At 37.2% G+C, this 20,460-nt stretch overlaps 1 protein-coding gene across 2 annotated transcripts; it reads left to right on the top strand.

Moving 5' to 3' along the window:
- Positions 1–513: 513 nt before the first annotated feature.
- On the top strand, positions 514–16,746 carry Pou1f1 (POU class 1 homeobox 1). 2 transcript variants are annotated; one of them, XM_052158851.1, is made up of 6 exons: positions 514–685; positions 3,391–3,540; positions 12,235–12,459; positions 14,511–14,675; positions 15,612–15,672; positions 16,536–16,746. In XM_052158851.1, exons 1-6 carry the CDS (start codon positions 550–552, stop codon positions 16,744–16,746), a joined length of 948 nt encoding a protein of 315 aa, XP_052014811.1. In that variant the 5' UTR covers positions 514–549. The 2 variants fall into 2 exon arrangements, with proteins under 2 accessions (XP_052014811.1, XP_052014810.1); XM_052158850.1 differs by having other exon boundaries at positions 550–685; positions 3,469–3,540.
- Positions 16,747–20,460: the final 3,714 nt, after the last annotated feature.

The following is a 20,460-nucleotide window of genomic DNA, read 5'->3' as shown; positions in this document are numbered from 1 at the left end:
TCAGTCTATGAGCACTGAGCCACCTTACAGACTTTTAATTATCTAGTATGCATTTCCCTAATTTCATCCTACTTTGAATAGTATTTGAGAAGTTAGCCAAATGGAAAACATCTCATCTTTAAAACTTTTCTTACATTAGAAACCAGAAGACACCGATTTTCCATTGCCACTCCACTGCTTTGAGAAACAATTTTTCAAAGTTCTCGATTCTCCCTCAAAGTTCTCATTTATGGAAGATGTCAAATAAAGTTTCTGGTTTTGCTGTCTTCTCATGTTGTGCGTCATAATCAGGTTTCTCCTGGGCACAGATAGTATTTGGGTAAGAAAGACAGTTCGGGTTGACAAAGCAACAGTCCTGGGGAAAAAACTATTAACATGTATAAATGGATTTCCTCACAGTATAAATACTAGCCTGCACCCTCCGGGTGCCTCAGAGCTGTCCTGATGTATATATGCAGGTAGGGAGAAGGGAATCAGCCCTTTGATACAGTAATATAATAAAAGTGAACTGGCAAGCAGCGGGTCTTAGTTCCCTACTTTCTTGTGGGAATGAGTTGCCAATCTTTCACTTCGGCTGATACCTTTATACCTCTGAATTCGGATGCTTCTGCTGCTCTGAGAATGCACCACAGTGCCTCCGAGTGTCTCCCGGCCTCCAACCACGCCACCAACGTGATGTCCACAGGTACTGACCTCCATAGCAGGGCCCACAGCTTTCAGACTGGACGCGATGAATCTTGCTAGTGAATAATTTCTTTGTTCCATTTCCCCCTTTTAGTTTGTTTTAGTTCAGTATTAAGGATGTTGTAAAAGTCCAGTTACCTAAGAATTTAAAAAAATTAACTATGGAAATCACTTATCTCTCTATGGTTTTACTTCACAACCCAGAAGAACTATTTTCTACATAAGCAAATAGTGAGCGTGAGTATTTTCCACTCTGAAAATGATATTAATAGAAATGTTTATGGATAGAGACCAAAATGAAAAATTCTAAAATAGTTTAATGTTAACTCAGTACTACTACTTTATATTAAAATGTATTTCATTTTTAATTATATTTGTTCCTTTCTGTAAACAACCATAAGCCTTATAAAAATTACATGAAAATTCCAACCCCAAAGTGAGCTCTAATGAATAAAATAATTAAGTGCTTTATTAAAATTATATTTTAATAAATGCAGTGTATTAAATGTAGCAGACAAAGCAAGAGACTATTTAGAGATAAGATATGTAAACTTCCTCAAGATTGAGTTCTAGGAATAACTTTTTAAATTTGTCTTTTCTTAACATTCCAGACTGACAATTAAGCTGGGGATCAAACCACTTTAAGTAGGCACAAGCAAGTACATGCGTGTTGCAAATACATTTGCACTTTATGCAATAATAATTGGTCTCAAGTCAGTTTACAGATGGCCAGAGCCTTGGACTAAATTTCTTCCATAAAGCAACAATCTGTAGTCCCCTTTCATTTTTATAACGCATTTTGCATTTAGAAATGAAGTTTTATATTTGTAGAAATATATTTGTATATTTGGATTAATATTATAATGCAAAATGATTAAACGTTTTATGATAATTAGGCAGTTTGAAAACATATGTGAACATTTATCACCCATCCTTGGCTGAATTTTAAATAATAAAAAGGATAGATACTTGGATTTGGGCAATATCACTTACCTACTAAAGATTACCATAGTTTAATTTAAAAAATAATTTTGGGAGTATACGGAACCGTATTAGATGGTAAAGACAATAATAAAGTAATTTAATTCTGTAATTATTGTATTAATGATTCTAAGTAATATAAATAATTATAGGACCTCTATACATTTAAAATAATAAATTTTATAAACCAAGAATTCAAAAAATTGTATTTTTTTTCTTTAATTGAACATAAAAAATTATCCATCAGTAGCAAAGTAAAATTTAAGAATAAAATAATGATATATCTAGCTTTAAATTTTATTGATTTATTTAAAAATACTTAACAATGCATTTAATAAATTAACCTACCTTTTATTGAACTTCCTAAAATCAAAAAAAAAACAAATATCAAGTAACTTTTATAAGTTTCATAAATATGAAATAATCTGTAAAAGTTCGTTTAAATGATTTTAAAAATAATTTATAATTTTCCTATAAAATCATAGCTACTTACATATCTAATTAAGTAAAAAATTATAGTTATTTTATTGAAAGCTCTTGGGTATTAAATATGGTAAAGATTCATTAAATTTTTTAAATGAATATTGAAATTGAAATTGTTCTGTGTAGCCATTACTTGGAAAAATTTTGTCATGTCCTTCACTATTTGTTACAAACTGGAAATTTATCGAGATATTTACAAATAATCATTATCTATATTTAGAGAAAATATATTCCATGAAAAGGCATGTCATTAACCACTATACCATTTGTTAATCTCAAATACTCCTAATCATATACTCTTATGTTGTTTATTCAAAAACATTTGTTATGGTTATTATAATAACCTACTTACAATATTACTATATTATAATAATACTGTTATATTATCATATTATTATATTTAGGTTAGAAGAGAAAAATGAGTAAGCAAGTTTACAGTGAAAGTTATTTTGGTAGATGTTTTGGTGAAAAACTTTGTTAAAATGTTGATTTGTGTTTAAAGCTTCCTATATGTTTTGTAGTTCATCTCATTTCTAAATGCGATATGATGCAACTTTAGGAACTGTTAATGAGATTATGAGATTCAGCAATTATAATAATGAGGAAGACATTTTTGGACTGACTTTATCATTAAAATTGTTCTATCAATTGTGTGCATATAGAAAACATACAAGCCATGGTTTCAATATCAATGTAATTGCACTACACACTATCACAGGGTCTTCACGCAACCCTGAAAACAGCAGTATTTTTAGGATTGTATCTAAACAATACAATATTTAATCATTATCTCTTTAGTAAAAGAAATTTGTAAGGAAAATAAGCAAATTTATCCACTATGACTATTCAAGAGTCAACTTAGGTATTCACTCTTCCAGAGATACCCTCCTGATTATACTGTGATGCATATGATGTTCAGACTACTTACTGTTCAATGACTGTAGGATAATATCTACACTGAATGGAATCCACAATTACTAATCCCAAACAGCTGGGATCTAACATCCTCTCACCTCTCCTCATGAGAGACTTGTATCCAGAACACAGACCACACTGCAAGCTAGTCTGATAACTTAGGATCTCAACACTTAAGACAACCGTTGATTGATTTTATTTGTTTATTTGAAAACTTACAGTGAAGAAAAAAGAAGTCCATATTGGCATACAATTTAAAAATCATGTAAATGTATAATTTGGAAATGAGTAGAATATGTCTTGAATCCTCATACATTTTCTTACCAGTCCCGTCTATTTTGTCTTTGGTCCAAACTCCTAAATGTTTGCACACGTATTTCTCGATGACAACGATGGGAAATACAGCCACAGGACTTCATTATTCTGTGCCTTCCTGCCATTATGGAAATCAGCCATCCACCTATGGAGTGATGGCAGGTAAGAAAAATCACCTTTATATGTGGTCTAATTGGGGAAAACAGTGTTGGATTTCACGGGCCGGAGGGAACGGAGGGAAAACTGTAACACGAAATTCTGATCTTTCGGCTTGAAAGTTGGTGGTAGATGTGCCACTTTCAGGAGCGTCTCCACCTGATGTCCAGTAACACATGAGGCTCTCAGAAACATCATGTTCCAATTGGCTCTATTCTACACAGTTCTGAGCTCCTCTGCCTCTGATCTTTGCACAAGCTTTGTATGGTTTTGTGGTTCTTCTTTGTTCTTTTCCTTTCTTTTTTTTTAATTTTAATTGTGTTAAACTGCCAGTTGCCAGTTGTTTTTGCCTCTGTGGGATTTCCTGCAGCAATGCTCTACTGGCTAGTAGAGCCATGTGGTTACTTACATTTAAACGAAAGTTAATTAAAATTAGAATGTAAACTTCAGTTCCTCTGCTAAGTCTGTTTCCATCCCAAGTGGCTGACACTCTCCTGTGTCTAGTGGCTATTCCATCAGTCACCATTTTTTAGAGCATTGGCTTTGTGACTGCACCGCTTTCTGTGTACTTGTTTCAGAAAGGTAACCATAAGATACAAACTGAAGGCTTAGCCGATGCTCAGAGACATTAGCAATGGGTATTTCAGGATTTGGCATTCCTCCCGGATTGCTTCTGAGGTTTGACTGAGGTAGATGATGTGACACACATTTCAGGAGAAGTGTACCACATCTCTTTCAAGCATAATTCTAAGGCACTGGTGCCGTCTGTGTAAACATATCCATCCATAGAATGGCTTCTTACAATTGGGAACACCTGCCACTCATACCCAAATTCAATACCGAATCTCAGGGCCTGGCTAAAGAAAGAATTTTACTGGGTTAAATGAATATGGATTGCTATTCACAGATGCTTATTTGTTTGTTCTTAAGGGGGGGTTTTAGTATTCTGTATTTGTTATTACAACAGCAAAATAACTCTCATCAGGGAGAAATCACAACCAAAATAGAAGATGGGGTGGAAAAAAGAAACAGAGGCAGACAGATAGAAGAGATTTTAGATCAAAGAGTCAAATATGAAGGAAATCTTTTGAAACTGACTCATGTTTGTCTCCAAGTAAACAACCACACACAGAGAAACATAGAGCTATGCTTAGAACTTTGGCATAAAAGGGAACAAATAATTTAATTGATCAATCTATAATTTCTCAGTAAAACATTAAAATTTTAAAATGAAACATTTCTTACATTTTTTTGTCAAACACCATTGTCAGTAAATCAGCATCTTAAGTGTTATTGTAAAGCGAAGGCTGGTATTCTTTCTTAAAAAATTATTTTATTTAAAATGTTTTCCAATCAACCCTTCTTAGAGGAGAAGGGGATGGAGGGATGTGGAGAGGAGAGGTGAGGGGGTTTCTGGGAGGAGAGGGGAGTTGATAGTGTGGTGTAAAGTAAATAAATTAAGTAAGTAATGAAAAATGTTTTTATATAATGATTTTTTTCATATTCTTTCCCTCTTTTTAAACTCTCCATCACCTACCTCCCTATCCATTAACATCAAAGATTGATTTTCTTAATGATTGCCTATAAATGGTTTTTTTCTTTTAAGAAATATACACTTTTTTATTTTATTTGTATAATGCTTTGTTCCCATGTATGTCTGTGCATGGTTTACACGTACTGCTCATAGAGGCCCCTGGAACTGGAGGTGTAGACAGCTGTAAGCCACCAAGTGGGTCCTGGGAATATGAAAGAGGCTCTCTCGTTGTTCTCAGGAAGAACCCCCAGTGCTCTGAACCCCTGAGCTGTCTCTCCAACCTGGTTTGACTTTGTAACAATGAAGGGATATCTCAAGCCAAGTCTTCTTCCCTTTAAAATTCATCACTTATATACGTCTTAATTAATCAGTATTCCTAAACAAAAAGAACAACTTCCACACTAATGATCAATCTTTGCTGTGAGTTAGTAAAATATGTTCAAATTGTGGGAGGTGAGAGTGGAATGCCTCCTTTAGCCATCACAGGACTCACAGGATCTAAATAAGAGGTAATATGCATGTGGTCACAGGCTGCTCTCTGCTGGAAGTTCCGTCCCAGTGATTGGCAGAATCCCTGCACACCTTTCCTCAAAGAGAGGTAGCATTTGCCTTTGACTTGAGTTAGCAAGAAAATCAAACCAACCAACTGCCCACGCCCCTCATATTACACACACACACACATACACACACACACATGTACACCCATGTATACATACACACCCACACAGACCCATAGACACACACATACGTACCAGCCAAAAAGCAGTGGTTAGTGATGTCTTGCCCTAATTCCTTCGGGTACCATCTCCCTTGTACTGAATCAATGTGGCCCACAGTTACCTAGAGAGTTTATAGCCACCCTTGGAGTCCTATAATGCAGCCCACATTAGCACTGGGGGCAACAGGCCACGGTCCCACTAAGAGGCAACTGACAGCACTCTGCACACCTTTTGCGTCTCCCCTCCCCCCATCTCAATATAGTCAAATGGAGAGGACCTGAGAAAGACTTTACCAGATCCCAAGTCTGGTTTAGTGACATCATAAACACAATTGTCATACCAAGATTTATAGGTATCATTGTAGCCTTCAAATGAAATTATATTTTGTCACTAAAATGAAATCTCACCACGGCACAGAGAGACTATGTTTGAATATTTCCGAGAGGGATGTCATTAAAATATCATATGCTTTATAATTTGTCAGCATGTCTAGCTCTTGACATATATTCCGTATTAGCATGCACTTCGTGGAGGATTAAATCTTAAGACGATCTGAATTTCTTCTGCTTTCATTCCCAGGGAAGCTGCACAAATTGAGTCATAAAATACAGCCATTCAGAAATGAGGAAGGAACGGTATATTTAAAAAAGGACAATAGAAATCTAGTGTCATTTGGAATTTTTAAAAAATGGGCAGTCTTGGTGTCTTATAGTCTGTGAGGGGAAGCTGACAGAATTACCATTTCAAAGGGTGTGGAATTGTTTTAATACAGCTATCATATTACTCCTACTCTGATGCATTCATTTTAGGATTTTGTTAAGTTAGCTCACTGGAAGGGGCAAGCTATAGAGATTTTTATTTTCCAGGTTGGTGTGGAAGGTTTAAATCCTGACATGAATTCCTTGTAGCTCAGTCTAGGCACCAGAAAGCTAAAGAGAATTACTGGCTGGGCTGGTAAGGGCATAAAGTTAACTAATGAGACCTCTCTACTAGGTTCCAGGTGCAGTGGGTTCCATCAAGTCAACATTCTTCTTTTGCTCTCCTCAGATAGACGCGTGGCTATTTACTTCTTCCTCTCTACTCCTGACTAATTAGATACGTCATCGGTCTTCAGTACAAATCACAGGAGGGAATTACAGATGTTCTTCCTAACCTTTGCTTGGGAGTGGGTCGGGTGGAAGGGCATATACTTGGAGGTAGGGGGTAGGAGAAGGGGTTGAGAGTTTTCTGGGAGGGGGGAAACTGGGAAAGGTTTTAGCATTACAGCAGGTGTTGGCGAGGATGTGGAGAAAGAGGAACACTCCTCCACTGCTGGTGGGGCTGTAAGATGGTACAACCACTTTGGAAATCAGTCTGGCTGTTCCTCAGAAAACTGGACATGACACTTCCGAAGGACCCTGCTATACCTCTCCTGGGCATATACCCAAAGGATTCCCCAGCATGCAATAAAGACACATGCTCCATTATGTTCATAGCAGCCTTATTTATAATAGCCAGAAGCTGGAAAGAACCCAGATGTCCCTCAGTGGAGGAATGGATACAGAAAATATGATATATTTACACAATGGAATACTACTCAGCAATTAGAAACAATGAATTCACAAAATTTTTAGGCAAATGATTTGATCTGGAAAATATCATCCTAAGTGAGATAACCCAGTCACAAAAGAATTCACATGGAATGCAATCTCTGATAAGTGGATATTAATTAGCCCAGAAGCTCTGAATACCCAAGGCACAAATCTCATAACAAATGACTCCCATGAAGAAGTATGGAGAGGGTCCTGATCCTGGAAAGGATTGATCTAGCATTGGAGGGGAATATAGGACAGAGAAAAAAAGGAGGTAGGTGATTGGAGAATGGATGGAGAGAAGAAGGTTTATGGGACATATGGGGAGGCGGGGTCTGGGAAAGGGGAATTCATTTGGAATGTAAACAAAGAATATAGAAAATAAAAATATTTAATAAAAAAGAAAAAAGAAATGTAAATGAAGATTATATTCAATTAAAAAATATGAAATGAAGCAATCTGCCAGCAAATATAAAATAATGCTCAACATTCGGATGCCTGGTTCTCTGGTTGCTTCGGTTCTCTGGTTGCTTCCCTTCTCAGCGTCTAGAGTAGACTGCAGTTTAGGGAGAGATGTGTGAGAGCTGTTCTGTCCACCATGTCACAGAAACTAAGCACGCCAGCCTTATGATGAACAGCAAGGAACCAGCGTGGGCATGTGACACAGCAGCTAAGCCTCCTTAGAAACGAAGGGCAAGTCCTTGTTTTAAAAGTAAGACGTTTTGAGAGGAAAGGAAAAGAAAAACTATCTGGGAGTGAAACAAAATCATAGAAACCCCTTTATTTATTCTTTCTGTTTTTCCCTTTAACTTCTTTTCTTTTCTTTTAATTTCCCCGTTCTCTCTCCTTCTCTCTCCTCTGTCATTCTTCCTGTTTCCTTTTTCTGTTGTCCCAAGATAATAGAGTTGTACAGGGAAGAGTCGTTCTGAAGACGGCTGGCTATTCCTCCGGAAAGGCCCTTCCAGCAGCACTGTGGTGCCTTTGCCTTCCAGATGATTCACAGCCTTCTTCTACAAGGAGCAAGATCATGAGCACCCTCGGTTCCTCTGTTCAGCCACCTCACTGTACTTTTAACAGGACAGTGGTTCTGGGTTGTGTGGAAGCACGTGGGCACACGTTAGCTGACAGTGTGCCAGCTAAACTTATAGTGTGAAACAGACAACGGATGAGTTACAGACAGTAGGTGCAGTCTTCAAAGAAAAGAACAAAAGAGCCAGGCGGTGGTGGCGCACACCTTTAATCCCAGCACTTGGGAGGCAGAGGCAGGTGGATTTCTGAGTTTGGGGCGAGCCTGGTCTACAGAGTGAGTTCCAGAGAGCCAGGGCTACACAGAGAAACCCTGTCCTGAAAAACCAAAGGAAAAAAAAAAAAGAAAGGAACAAAGATCAAATTTGAACACATGATTTCTGTGTCACGTGTGAAAGGGGCAAATAAGTGGAAATATGTAAATACATGTTCTGGTGTGCAGTTACAGAGCAGGCACGCCTGGTTGCATGCTTCTGCTTCCCATATTTTTTTCTGTTAAGGCTGCAGGCCCTTAACCTGAGATGCTGCCAGCTAGCCACGTGCAGAACGGCTAGCTCCGTGGAGTGAAGGGCTGAGTCAGCGTGTTATAGGGCAACCTCTACCTCTGTCACCTATGCCTGCTTTGAAAGCTTCTTCTGCCTTCTGCCATATAAACCACGCATACGAGAGCCACGCAGAACAGCTCAGAGAGGCCAAGGTGGATCAGTGCACGTTGTGAAAACCCACTGTGTGCATTTCCACACTTTGCACGTGGGTCAGTGTCCAGGCTAACTACAGTGTTGCTTTAGCAATGTTTTGAGAAACATTTTTGAGATTTCCGCTGCGTGGGCTTACTGTCTTCTTCAGTAATCGGGGATAGAAAGGATTTGAAAAAGAGTTTGTTACTCATATTGTCTCATCACTCCCCATGCTCCACAGACAGAGTCATACAGTAAGAACCAAGTTACCGCCACGATGAGTCACTAAGAAAGACTGGTTCTATAAAAATGATGACCCTGTGGATATACTGATGGATTCTTTATGTAAAGAAGCAATCCATGTTTCACGTATTATATTTTCACTCTTATTATGGTGACTAAGCCTAGGAACTTGGTATTTCTTCCTCATTTTTCACTGACTCCATTCAAATGCTGTTTCTAGACGTTGGCTTTCTGAGAATATCTGCAATAAGTGAACTGCTCTTGAATTGTCCCTGAGTGGCCTGCTGCTTGCGTGCTTTCTATATCATTATAGCGTTGACCCCCAACAGTTTGTATAGAGGCAACCAGAAATGTTTAAAATCAGGAAATGTTTGTAAGAAAGTTGTCTGACTTTGTTGTAACTTAGTGGAATTCAGGTCTTGGTACTACTGTGTACTTAAGACAGCTACTAATTTGAAGGGAAGTTACCGATTACTTTACAAGAGATTTCCTAAATTGTAACCAGTGGGGGAGATACACATCTTTTCCTTCCTAACTCATTTTTATATGGAGAAGAAGGCTGACTAGTGAAATGGAAAGACTTATAAATGAACTTACAGTACCTCAGGACTGTGATGGGCACGAAGAATTGAAAATAATGTCCAGGATGCTTCACAGTCAGATCATGGAGTATTATTTTTTATTAAAAGATATCCAGAAATCTATTTTACTGGATGACTTGCATTTATAAAAGCAGAGTACATGTTTAGCAAGAATAGTTTCTCTCTTGGGGTGGAGAGATGGCTCAGTGGTTAATAGCATTTGCTGTTCTTGTAAAGGACCCAAGAGTGGTTCCCAGAACTCGCGTGGTGGTCCCACCATCTCTGATCCCAGTTTCAGGGGAGTTGATGTTCTCTACTGATGTCCACAGGCAGGTATCCATGTAGTACACATACATACATGTTAGCAAGCATACATAAACAAAAATTAAATAAATCTAAAGAAAAAATAGTTTCTCTTAACCCTTTAGCACAGCTATGGAATATCTGCGTCTATTTCATGCTATTTCATTTAATCTCTAAAAATTTACATGTTTAGTTTTCATTAGAAAAAAATAAATAAAATGTATTCTATTGGATGGAGATGAATTTTACTATTATATATTCTTATATAAATAAGCTAATAACTTTCTGACTTACACTGATATTTATTATTAAATATTTATATATTGTTGGAAGATATACATAGTGTATTATTACTAATTGCTTTAATTTATGGGTGCAGTTGTGGATTATTGTTCAATTTTTAATATGGCTCTGATAACAATTATTGTAGCAACCTATGAAACTTGTTCTTAAGTGTTAATTTATACTCATGAGACTGATCAGTTACTCAGATTTTTGTGATACATGACATTTAGTATGAACAGAAGTGAAATCTTCAGTAATATAAAAATAGTAATTTGTCTTTTTTTAAAGACTACAGTCTTTTTTTTAAAGATTATTTATTTATTATATGTGAGTACACTGTAGCTGTCTTCAGACATTCCAGAAGAAGGCTTCAAATCTCATTAGGGATGGTTGTGAGCCACCATGTGGTTGCTGGGATTTGAACTCAGGATCTTTGGAAAAGCAGTCCATGCTCTTAATGTACTCACTGACAAGCAGATATTAGCCCAGAAGCTCAGAATACCCAAGAAACAATTCACATATCAAATGATGTCCAAGAAGAAGGAAGGAGAGGCCCCTGGTCCTGGAAAGGCTCAGTGCAGCAGTGTAGATGAATACCAGGACAGGGAAGCAAGGAGGGGGTGATTGGGGAACAGTGAGAGGAAAGAGGGCTTATGGGACTTTCGGGGAGGGGGATCTAGTAAAGGGGATATCATTTGAAATGTAAATAAAGAATATATCGAATAAAAATAAATAAATAAATAATAATTTGTCAATGAAGAAAAGGTGAAATATATTGAAATTTTTCTCTTGTGCCATCCTGCCAGTTAAGATTCTGAACTGAGGTACACTCTAATTTTCTAATGTACACTGGACCCTGTAAAATTTTCAGAGTATTCCTATTCACTAGGGCATACTACAATGAATGCAGTCAAGCCAACACTGCAAACTCTAGAGATAATTCCCTTCTGGGTCCAGAATTGTCCCCTCTTTTGCATTTTACTTTTGCTTTTCTTTAAATAATTATGAACAAAAGAAAGTTGTTCCATCATATTGTGTACTTTTCAAGAAAGCTTGCCACAGTAATTTAATAGAGCTTCTAAACTTATCTTTTGCTTCCCTGACTCATTAAATCAACTTAAAAATAGGTTTTATCTGTCTTCATCATGTTTAAGAACCATGCTCATTCTCTATTTGAAGTTCAGCATTTACTATCAAACCAATAGTATTTGTAGTACTGTAAGATTATCCTCCCAGATATAAGATTTATCTGTACAGCATAGAGTCCACATACTTCTTTGCCTTAATTATAGCACTTATTAAATTAAGAGAACAGAGATCCGTGCATGGTATCTGGTTAGAGTCATGTATTAGACTCTTGGGATTACTTATCTTTGTATCAGAAAGTGGAATCTTCCACTCAGTTACTTAAGATTTTCTCCTCTTTTGACACTTTGACATTAACTTTGGTTTCATTCTTCAGGGGAAGGTGGAAGGTAATTTCATCCCACCTATTCTGGCTTCTATTTTAGGAGGCTGAGCATAAGGTAACTTGTAAAAGTTAAGACTGAATCAGTGTGACCTCACAAGCGATCGGAGCATCTGGGAGAATGAGGTTATCAGAATTACCGAGCTCATGGGCAGCCTGGGCAGTCCAACAATGTCCTGCCTTCAAATGCAAACTCAGAATTATTGTCAAGAACGAGGGGGATCTGACCAAGTGTTGTTTGTATAAAGACAGCCATAATTAATAACAATCTTTTCCTCTCTCTTTATCCACAGGCAGTTTAACCCCTTGTCTTTACAAGTTTCCAGACCACACCCTGAGCCATGGGCTTCCTCCCCTGCACCAGCCTCTGCTGGCAGAGGACCCCACGGCCTCTGAATTTAAGCAGGAACTCAGGCGGAAAAGCAAATTGGTGGAAGAACCAATAGACATGGATTCCCCGGAAATCCGAGAACTGGAACAGTTTGCCAATGAGTTTAAAGTGAGAAGAATTAAGTTAGGTACGCCTTTGTTGACTGTGACAGGTCAAACAAGTTCATTTGCAAATCCTTACTCTGGTTACTGTGAAACGTTTTACACTCTGCTGGAAAGCCCAGGCCATTCCCCATTCTCTGTTTCTCTGTGCATTTAACCTAGTCCAACCGGGAAAACTAAAACAACAGCAAAATCCTTTAATTCCTTGTAAATTCTTAACAGGATAAAAGCATTGATTTTTTTTTAAAGTTCATGTTACTTACTAAAATTTAGCCAATGCCAAGATTAGCTTTAAGGTGCTTCTTTTATTTAATATTTTGCTTGAATCTTTGAAGAGATACTTAGTTCATATGATCTGAAATGATGAAATACGGTAAATGACATTACAGTGTTTGCTTGTTCTTCTTGACCAGGGTTAGATCCTCGGGTATCTTTATAGAGATATCTTACACTGCTATGATCAAATGCATGTATTCTTTTGTGTATACATATTTTGGAGAGCTTTTCAAGACTTCACTTGGGGTGAATCTATTAAGTACCACCTTATAAATATAAATACACTAGTTTATTTAGCTAGGTCTTTTACATCCTTTTAATGTCTTAGTAATAAAAACAATGCCACATTTAATAACACTATAAATGCATTTCTGCATCTATCTGAAACATGTGAATCAAAAATGTTGGTACCAAATCATTGGTAAAACACTGCTGTGGTTTAATTGATGCTATCAAACTCACCTCTACTGGTTTTTACCACCACAAACACCTCTTCTGTTTCCAGCACAGGGGACACGACTAGACTGAAATAAGTAAACAACACTTAAGGACCAATGTGCTCTTAATCATTGGGACCTTTTGATTCAGAAAAGACAGTGACACTGCAGTGTGGTTTTACTCAAAATGTTAAATTCCATTTTAAATTATTGTTACTTGTTCCTGTTGGGCAATCATTTCTATTTCTTTTCTCTGAACCGCCTATTCAAAATCACTGTTCATTTTCTATTGACAAGTATTTTTCAAATAGAATAACCACAACAATTAATTGTGGTTCAAATTCATGAAAGAAATGTCTTTTTTAATGGGTTGGAATGATAGCCCAACCCACGGCACTTGTGGAATGCGCCACAGGTAATTTATAGTGACATTTACTGATGCATATTGTATGCTACCATATTATACTTATAGGTATATAGCCGTAGGCCCTGAAATACTATGTACTGAGGACGTGTAAAGACAACAGGAGGTGTCATTATCATACTTATTTTCAGTCCTGTCTGGATTGCTATGGATGTTTAAAATTTTGTGTTGATGTCTTATTATACTTTATAGTCTAGAAATGTTTGTGGCAATTGATAAGGACCTTTGGTTGAGAGATAGATGTATTACCAAATAATATAGTAAATGTATTTGGAGTTATGCACAAAATGTAAGGCCATAGACAGCCTTTGTGAATGGCATGTTTGAAGGTAAAATAAGCCTCAGTCTTTTTCTTTTTTCTTTTTTCTTTTTGGTTTTTCAAGACAGGGTTTCTCTGTATAGCCCAGGCTGTCCTGGAACTCACTCTGTAGACCAGGCTGGCCTTGAACTCAGGCCATCTGCCTCTGCCTGTCATGTGCTGGGATGAAAGGCATGTGCCACCACTGCCCAGCCAGTCTTAGTTTTATTTGGTATAACAATATATTGTTGAGATTTTCATTCTTATATAAAAGTATGTTTGGTCTTCACTGTACATTTTGCATGCTATAATTGATGGGTCATTTATTTTGAGCATGTATCACATTTGATAACCATAAACTCCCAAGGATTTCTAGGTTCATCATAAAGTGTTAGGACATGCTCATGTGCCTGTTCAGTGCTATTATGTGTACAAATGAGTCCTTTATACTTTAAAAGTAATGTATAAACGAAAAGGAACATTTATACATACTTTGCAATTCTATTCTAAATATAAATAATTCTAAATTTTCAAACGTTAGAATTGTAAAGAGTAACTCAGAAAGATCCAGTGTGTGATAATGGACCCCCACTGATCTTCCTGGTGAAGTTGGAGCTAATGCTGTCTCTCACTCTCTTACAGGATACACCCAGACAAACGTGGGCGAAGCGCTGGCTGCTGTCCACGGCTCGGAATTCAGTCAAACAACCATCTGTCGATTTGAAAACTTGCAGCTCAGTTTCAAAAATGCTTGTAAACTCAAAGCAATTTTATCCAAGTGGCTGGAGGAAGCGGAGCAGGTCGGAGGTACTAAAGCAAGTCTGCGCCCGAGCTGGGGTGTCCTCAGGACCAGCCACTGGGGTTGGCAGAACGCCTGCTGGGGCAGGGAGCTGATGGCTTTCTAATCTCTTTGAAATGAAAAATTTCTTGATGCATAGGGGGGAAAAACCAATGTCATGCAAGTGTAGAAATAAATTCATGGGGGAAATCACAAGCTACGTGAGGAAGCTTTCTAGATAATGAGGCCCCTGCATAAAGTGCTGAATATTCTTTACCGTCTATATGTTACCTGGATTAACTTACTGGGAACTGCTTTTACAAGATTTTATTAGTGTTCACACAAGCCTGAAAACTAAATGCCATGAAACAAATAAAACCTCAATAAGTACACACACACACATATACACATACACTCACACACTTGGACTAGTGGCAAGGATAGATCAGGTACCTAGAGCACACACATACTGCTCTTGCAGAGGACTGGAGGTCAGTTCCTAGCACCAACTTCCTGCAGCTCATAACGCCTAAAATCCAGCTCCAAGGGATCTGATGCCCTGGCTTCACGGGTACCTGTGCTCATATGCCCATACCTACACACACATACACATACACACATACACATACATACACACACACACACAAACACACACACACACATGCACACACATACACACACACACCCACATGCACACGCACAAAGAATAAAACTTGGATGCATTTAGTGAGTATTCTAACAGGAGGTGAAGGCAACTGTAGAAAAAAAATCATCCTTATGACATTTATATTCATTTTGCTTTAATACATTTTCCCCTGTAGAATGCAATATTAAACGACCTACTTTGCAAACATTTGAGACAGAAAGACATAGTAATTATAGTTATAGTAATTATAGTTTGGAAAAATTGAAACCAAAGAATGATAGTTTAAAATGACTATTATTCTCTGCTTTTCCCATTATAGCTTTGTACAATGAAAAGGTGGGAGCAAATGAAAGGAAGAGGAAACGGAGGACAACTATCAGGTATTCCTGTGAGATCACTAGTTTACTAGAGAACAAGGAGGACAACTATCAGGTACTCCTGTGAGGTCACTAGTTTACTAGAGAACAAGGAGGACAACTATCAGGTATTCCTGTGAGATCACTAGTTTACTAGAGAACAAAAAGATCGTGTTGTATTTAAGTATAATAGAAGAGCAACATAATTATGAGGTTAATATAACTACTGAAAAATGTTTTTAAAAACCAAACTTATGAGAAATGAAGATGGTGTTTTTAAACATTTGCTGGGCAAATATGTCTTGTTTGATTCACTGTTTGGACAGACATTTCAGTTACAAATAAGCCAAAAAAGATAATTCACTGTTGTCCTTGGTGACAGAGGTTCTTGCTCTGCTAGTGCAGAATTTTGACTAAAAAAAAACAAAAGGTGTCATCATCACTGTGTCTCAGTCTCAAGGTCTCACGTGACCTCTTTCATTTCAAGCATGAAACATAATTTTTAGTGATATTTTGGTACTGGAAGGGACTAGTAGGAAACAGTAAAAACTTTTAGAGTAGTTGTCAAGTACCCATTTCCTGTATTATAAATAATGGAGATGGCTGAGGCCAGTGGTGAGCAGACAGGGGGAGTTGTATTTTCAAAGACCCACAATATCTTTTCTTTGTCAAGAACTTGGTGCCCCCCTGTGGCAGAAAGTGAAACAGGGAAACTGGTTTCCCTAGTTTGTGCCTATGATTTTGGTAAGATTATTAGAATCTATGAGCTACTTCTTCCTGATAATATTTAGAAAGGTAAACTTCATCTTATTCTTCCAAGAACTTCATTGAAAGAAATATAATTTTATCCTAACTCCTCCCCTCACACTCCATCACCCCTCCCTCAGCGTCGCGGCTAAGGATGCTTTGGAGAGACACTTCGGAGAGCACAGCAAGCCCTCCTCCCAGGAGATTATGAGGATGGCTGAAGAACTGAACCTCGAGAAAGAAGTAGTAAGAGTGTGGTTTTGCAACCGAAGGCAGAGAGAAAAACGGGTGAAAACAAGTCTCAATCAAAGCCTGTTCTCTCTTTCCAAGGAGCATCTTGAGTGCAGATAAGACCCGCCTGTGGTAGCCACTCCATTTATTTGTTTTCAAGAAAATTCAGAAGTTACTCACTTGCTTAGCTTCAAAAACTAGATTAAATCAGTAACTCCTGCAGTTTTTGTTTCACTCTTTTCTTTTTTCTTTTTTCGATCCAACGATTTAAAATAAGACATTTTTTATTTAATTGTTCTCAGAATTCATAGCGTTCACTTTAATGCTAAAACACTACCAGGAAACTTCCTCATAATACTCCTTCCACTTCTGCCTCTGCACCTAACACTCAGAGGTGGGGGTAACTGGGAGAGAAGCCAGCATATACCTGAATATTTTAGTCTAAAATTTCCTTTTGTAAGCCAATTTATTGTCTATTTTTTTCTTTAATTTTTACCCTCCGTTGGCACAAGGTATTCAAGTGGTGCACAGGCATACATGCAGGCAAAGCACTCATACACATAAAGTAAAAATAAATACATCAATAAACAAAAAAGTGTATTGATTTATATTCATATGCCACTAGTACTATGATTTTTCTCTTTCGAGTTAAGGTTTGAAGACCCAGAGGTGACTAGAGGCAACTAAGAATTTTTTAACTTGCCTTCAGAAATAATCTTCAGTTAGAATCCATTGGCGTCTTTGAAATGAACACGTAGGACTTGCTCCCAAAGAAGTGTTTTTCGAAAGATCTGTAGGAACATTTAGGGATGATGTCTGGCCTGTATTCTTTCGTAGACATTAGCTTTCTGCCTTTCTGCTACAGGTAGTGGGTTCAATCCTGAGCACAGCTGAAATTTAAAACTCAAACCTGTGTGTAAGCGGCAATAGAGCTAGGCTGTGTGGCTAACTCGCTGTTCTGTTTCCCCTGAAACAGCGCTTGCTTCTAGTAGGTATGTATAAACCATGCCGAAGGAACTGGCTGCCGTGGGCAACTGCTACAAATACGAAGGGCGCCAGCCAACCTGAGAAACCCAGCTAGTGTTTGAAGTCTCATTGCAGAAAGTCACCTGAGGTTCCTTAACAATGTGTCAATTTTGGTATGACCGATTACTTTTTGACTTATTAATAAAAATTGGAAGTATGGAAGATATTTATTGACTCTCAAAATATGAACTCCTTTGAATCTTGTAAGTAGAAACAATTTACTGTATAACATGAGTTAAAATTAGATGAGAATTTATCAGTTAGGAATGCTTACTAAATAAATCATACTATCCGTTGTCTTATTTTTTTATATTGTTAAACAGTACTGAAGCTGGGCCTGGTGACAGTAAACTTGTAAATCCCTTTGTTCTCAAGATCATCCTGGATCACAAACCCAAGTTTGCCTGGCTACAAAGTGAACTCAATCCAGTAAGACTGTATCTCAAAATAAAGGAAGCCCAGGGGCATACCTCAGTTTAGTAACACAGATACTTTTCAAACAAACTATATGAGATGTTGAAATGTACATCTCATATGTGTTGGATACAATTCAAGAATTTCAAATGATTGTTGTTCATATGCAAGCGTCTCTGCATAATTCTTACTTTTTAAACTGCTTTAAATACACATTAGTTTGCAAATGGTAGTATCAACATATATATGTGTATACATATATATATATTCATTCATTCATATACAGAAATTCACATTGCATTTTTAAAGCTGTAGTAGAAGCAAAATTCAATGCAATATAAACTTAGACCAGTTGCTTTTTTGTGTGTTTTAAATATGTACCTGGTGGTATGATTATCTGACAATTGTATATGATTAAGCATAACTATGTATCTATAATGTTATCTTTTCAAGTGTCGATACCATTAGTAGACTCATTTGCATCAATGCATTTTGAGACTATTTTCTAGCTATCTTTAATATTTTATTAGATTTTAACCTTTAAAACAGAGAGGTTTTATGCCATACAGTGTCCTAAACTGCAATTAGGAAGTAATAAATGCAATTTACAGTTAGTGCTCAGGCTCTGGGGAGGAAGTACCAAAGGCTGACTTAAACCACACAGACTTTGTATTTTATGTCCTAGTGGGCCATCCAGTGTATGCCTTCGGGAGTCCAGTGGGGAAATCATTAAAGTGGAAAGATGTGTTCATTGCTTATACTGACATTCAATATTACCTAGTAGAAGTGGCTGGAAAACACATTCCTACAATGCGTTTTTCCCTTTTATCGCTAAAGGTGGGAAGGATTTTTTGGTGAAGTATTTTCAGAGTTTAGGAGATGCGAGTGTGTGTTGTCAAGGTCCTGAAGGATAACAGGATATGTTTCAGTGCTCCATGATCCTTACAGGCAGCCTTTTACTTCTTTTAAAGGAATTAAGGATATAAGAACCATTCTAAGTCACCTTTTGGATGACTTAGAATGGTTCTTAGGATGACTTAGACAACATTGAGAAGTTAAACCATTGGTGCTGAGAAGCCCTCCTGTAATAAGAAAATTATAGGTCTTTTTTTTTCAGACCCAGAGAAGCCTTGCTAAACAAAGGGGCATCTTAAGTCAGAGCACAGTTTTAAATTAAGTGCACAGAAATCAGGCCGGAAACGTGGACATAGTGCTTGGGGGGGGGGCACACATCTGACTGAAGGAAGGCTGTTTCTAAGGACATTCAAAGGGGAATCACAAAATGTCATACATTTCCGTGAAAGTCAAATAGCATAAAGCCACAGACTACCAGGCGCTTTTTTCCCTTCAGCTCATATACTTCAGCCTTGGGCTGCTGTAGCCTAGACCATGCCTGCCTGGTGCTCCCTTCCTGAATCAAGTACATTGTAACACAAACTCCCACGTAGTCATTTCATGCTGTCCAATCAAGTGTCGTTACCATGTATATTTGTATGCCCATACCAGGTGACATTACTCTGGTTCTCTGAATGAAATCTCCATCCCTAACCCAGAATGGCCCTCTTATCACAGAGACACAGCTATACTAGTCTCCTTCCTATCCACTGTCAAGCTCATGCTGTCCAGCTATAAACACGACAGAAATCAAATTACCAAGGAAAGGGTTACTTTCTAAAGAATCATTTGTTATGCTCAACCAGTAAAAATTACTAATTTCTTATACATTAAGGGTCTAAAGTGAACCGTTACTTTTAGTAAAAGGTAATGAATGTACTGACAGATTTACTGATTATAATATCTCCCAAAACATTTATAAATTCAGTAAGTCAGAAAAATTTTACGTCAATGTTGTGTCTAAAGTCCTGTGTAGCTGTATTTGACTAAAATAGAAGCAATTACTTAATATTTGTGTGTCTGAACCTATAACTCTGAATTGTTTAGACTGCAGGAAAAGAATGAGGAGGTCCATTTCATTAGCAACTATTGCTTGTTGAGTTTGCCCCAATGGTAAACACCAATCCTGTAACAACTTTCAGTTTTCTGTTGTTTTTAAATTTTTAAGTAGCACAGCCATTTACTGTTATTTTTTTTCCTGTAAGGAAGTTTAGAAACTTCCTTATAGAAAAAAACATAACAAAAATTACTATCTAAACTATAAGATACATGCAAAATTTCTAATCTTAACAACAGTCAAAACAACATAAAGGATATAAGAAAAAAAGGTAAGAGCTTTTTTTCTTTATTCAGTCTTTTAAAAAGACAAAATATTAAAACTCAAAATTCCTACATGTAAACAAAAAGGTAACTTAGATTAGATAACATTATAATGTATATCCTAAAGGTGTTTGGGTGTAATACCCCATGGTACAGCCCAATGTTTGGACCCATTCCCAT

This window comes from Apodemus sylvaticus, chromosome 15 (genome assembly GCF_947179515.1).
Source record: "Apodemus sylvaticus chromosome 15, mApoSyl1.1, whole genome shotgun sequence".
Taxonomy (NCBI): Eukaryota; Metazoa; Chordata; class Mammalia; order Rodentia; family Muridae; genus Apodemus; species Apodemus sylvaticus.
The sequence above is the reverse complement of the archived record's forward strand: the minus strand, read 5'-3'. Positions and strand labels throughout refer to the sequence as shown.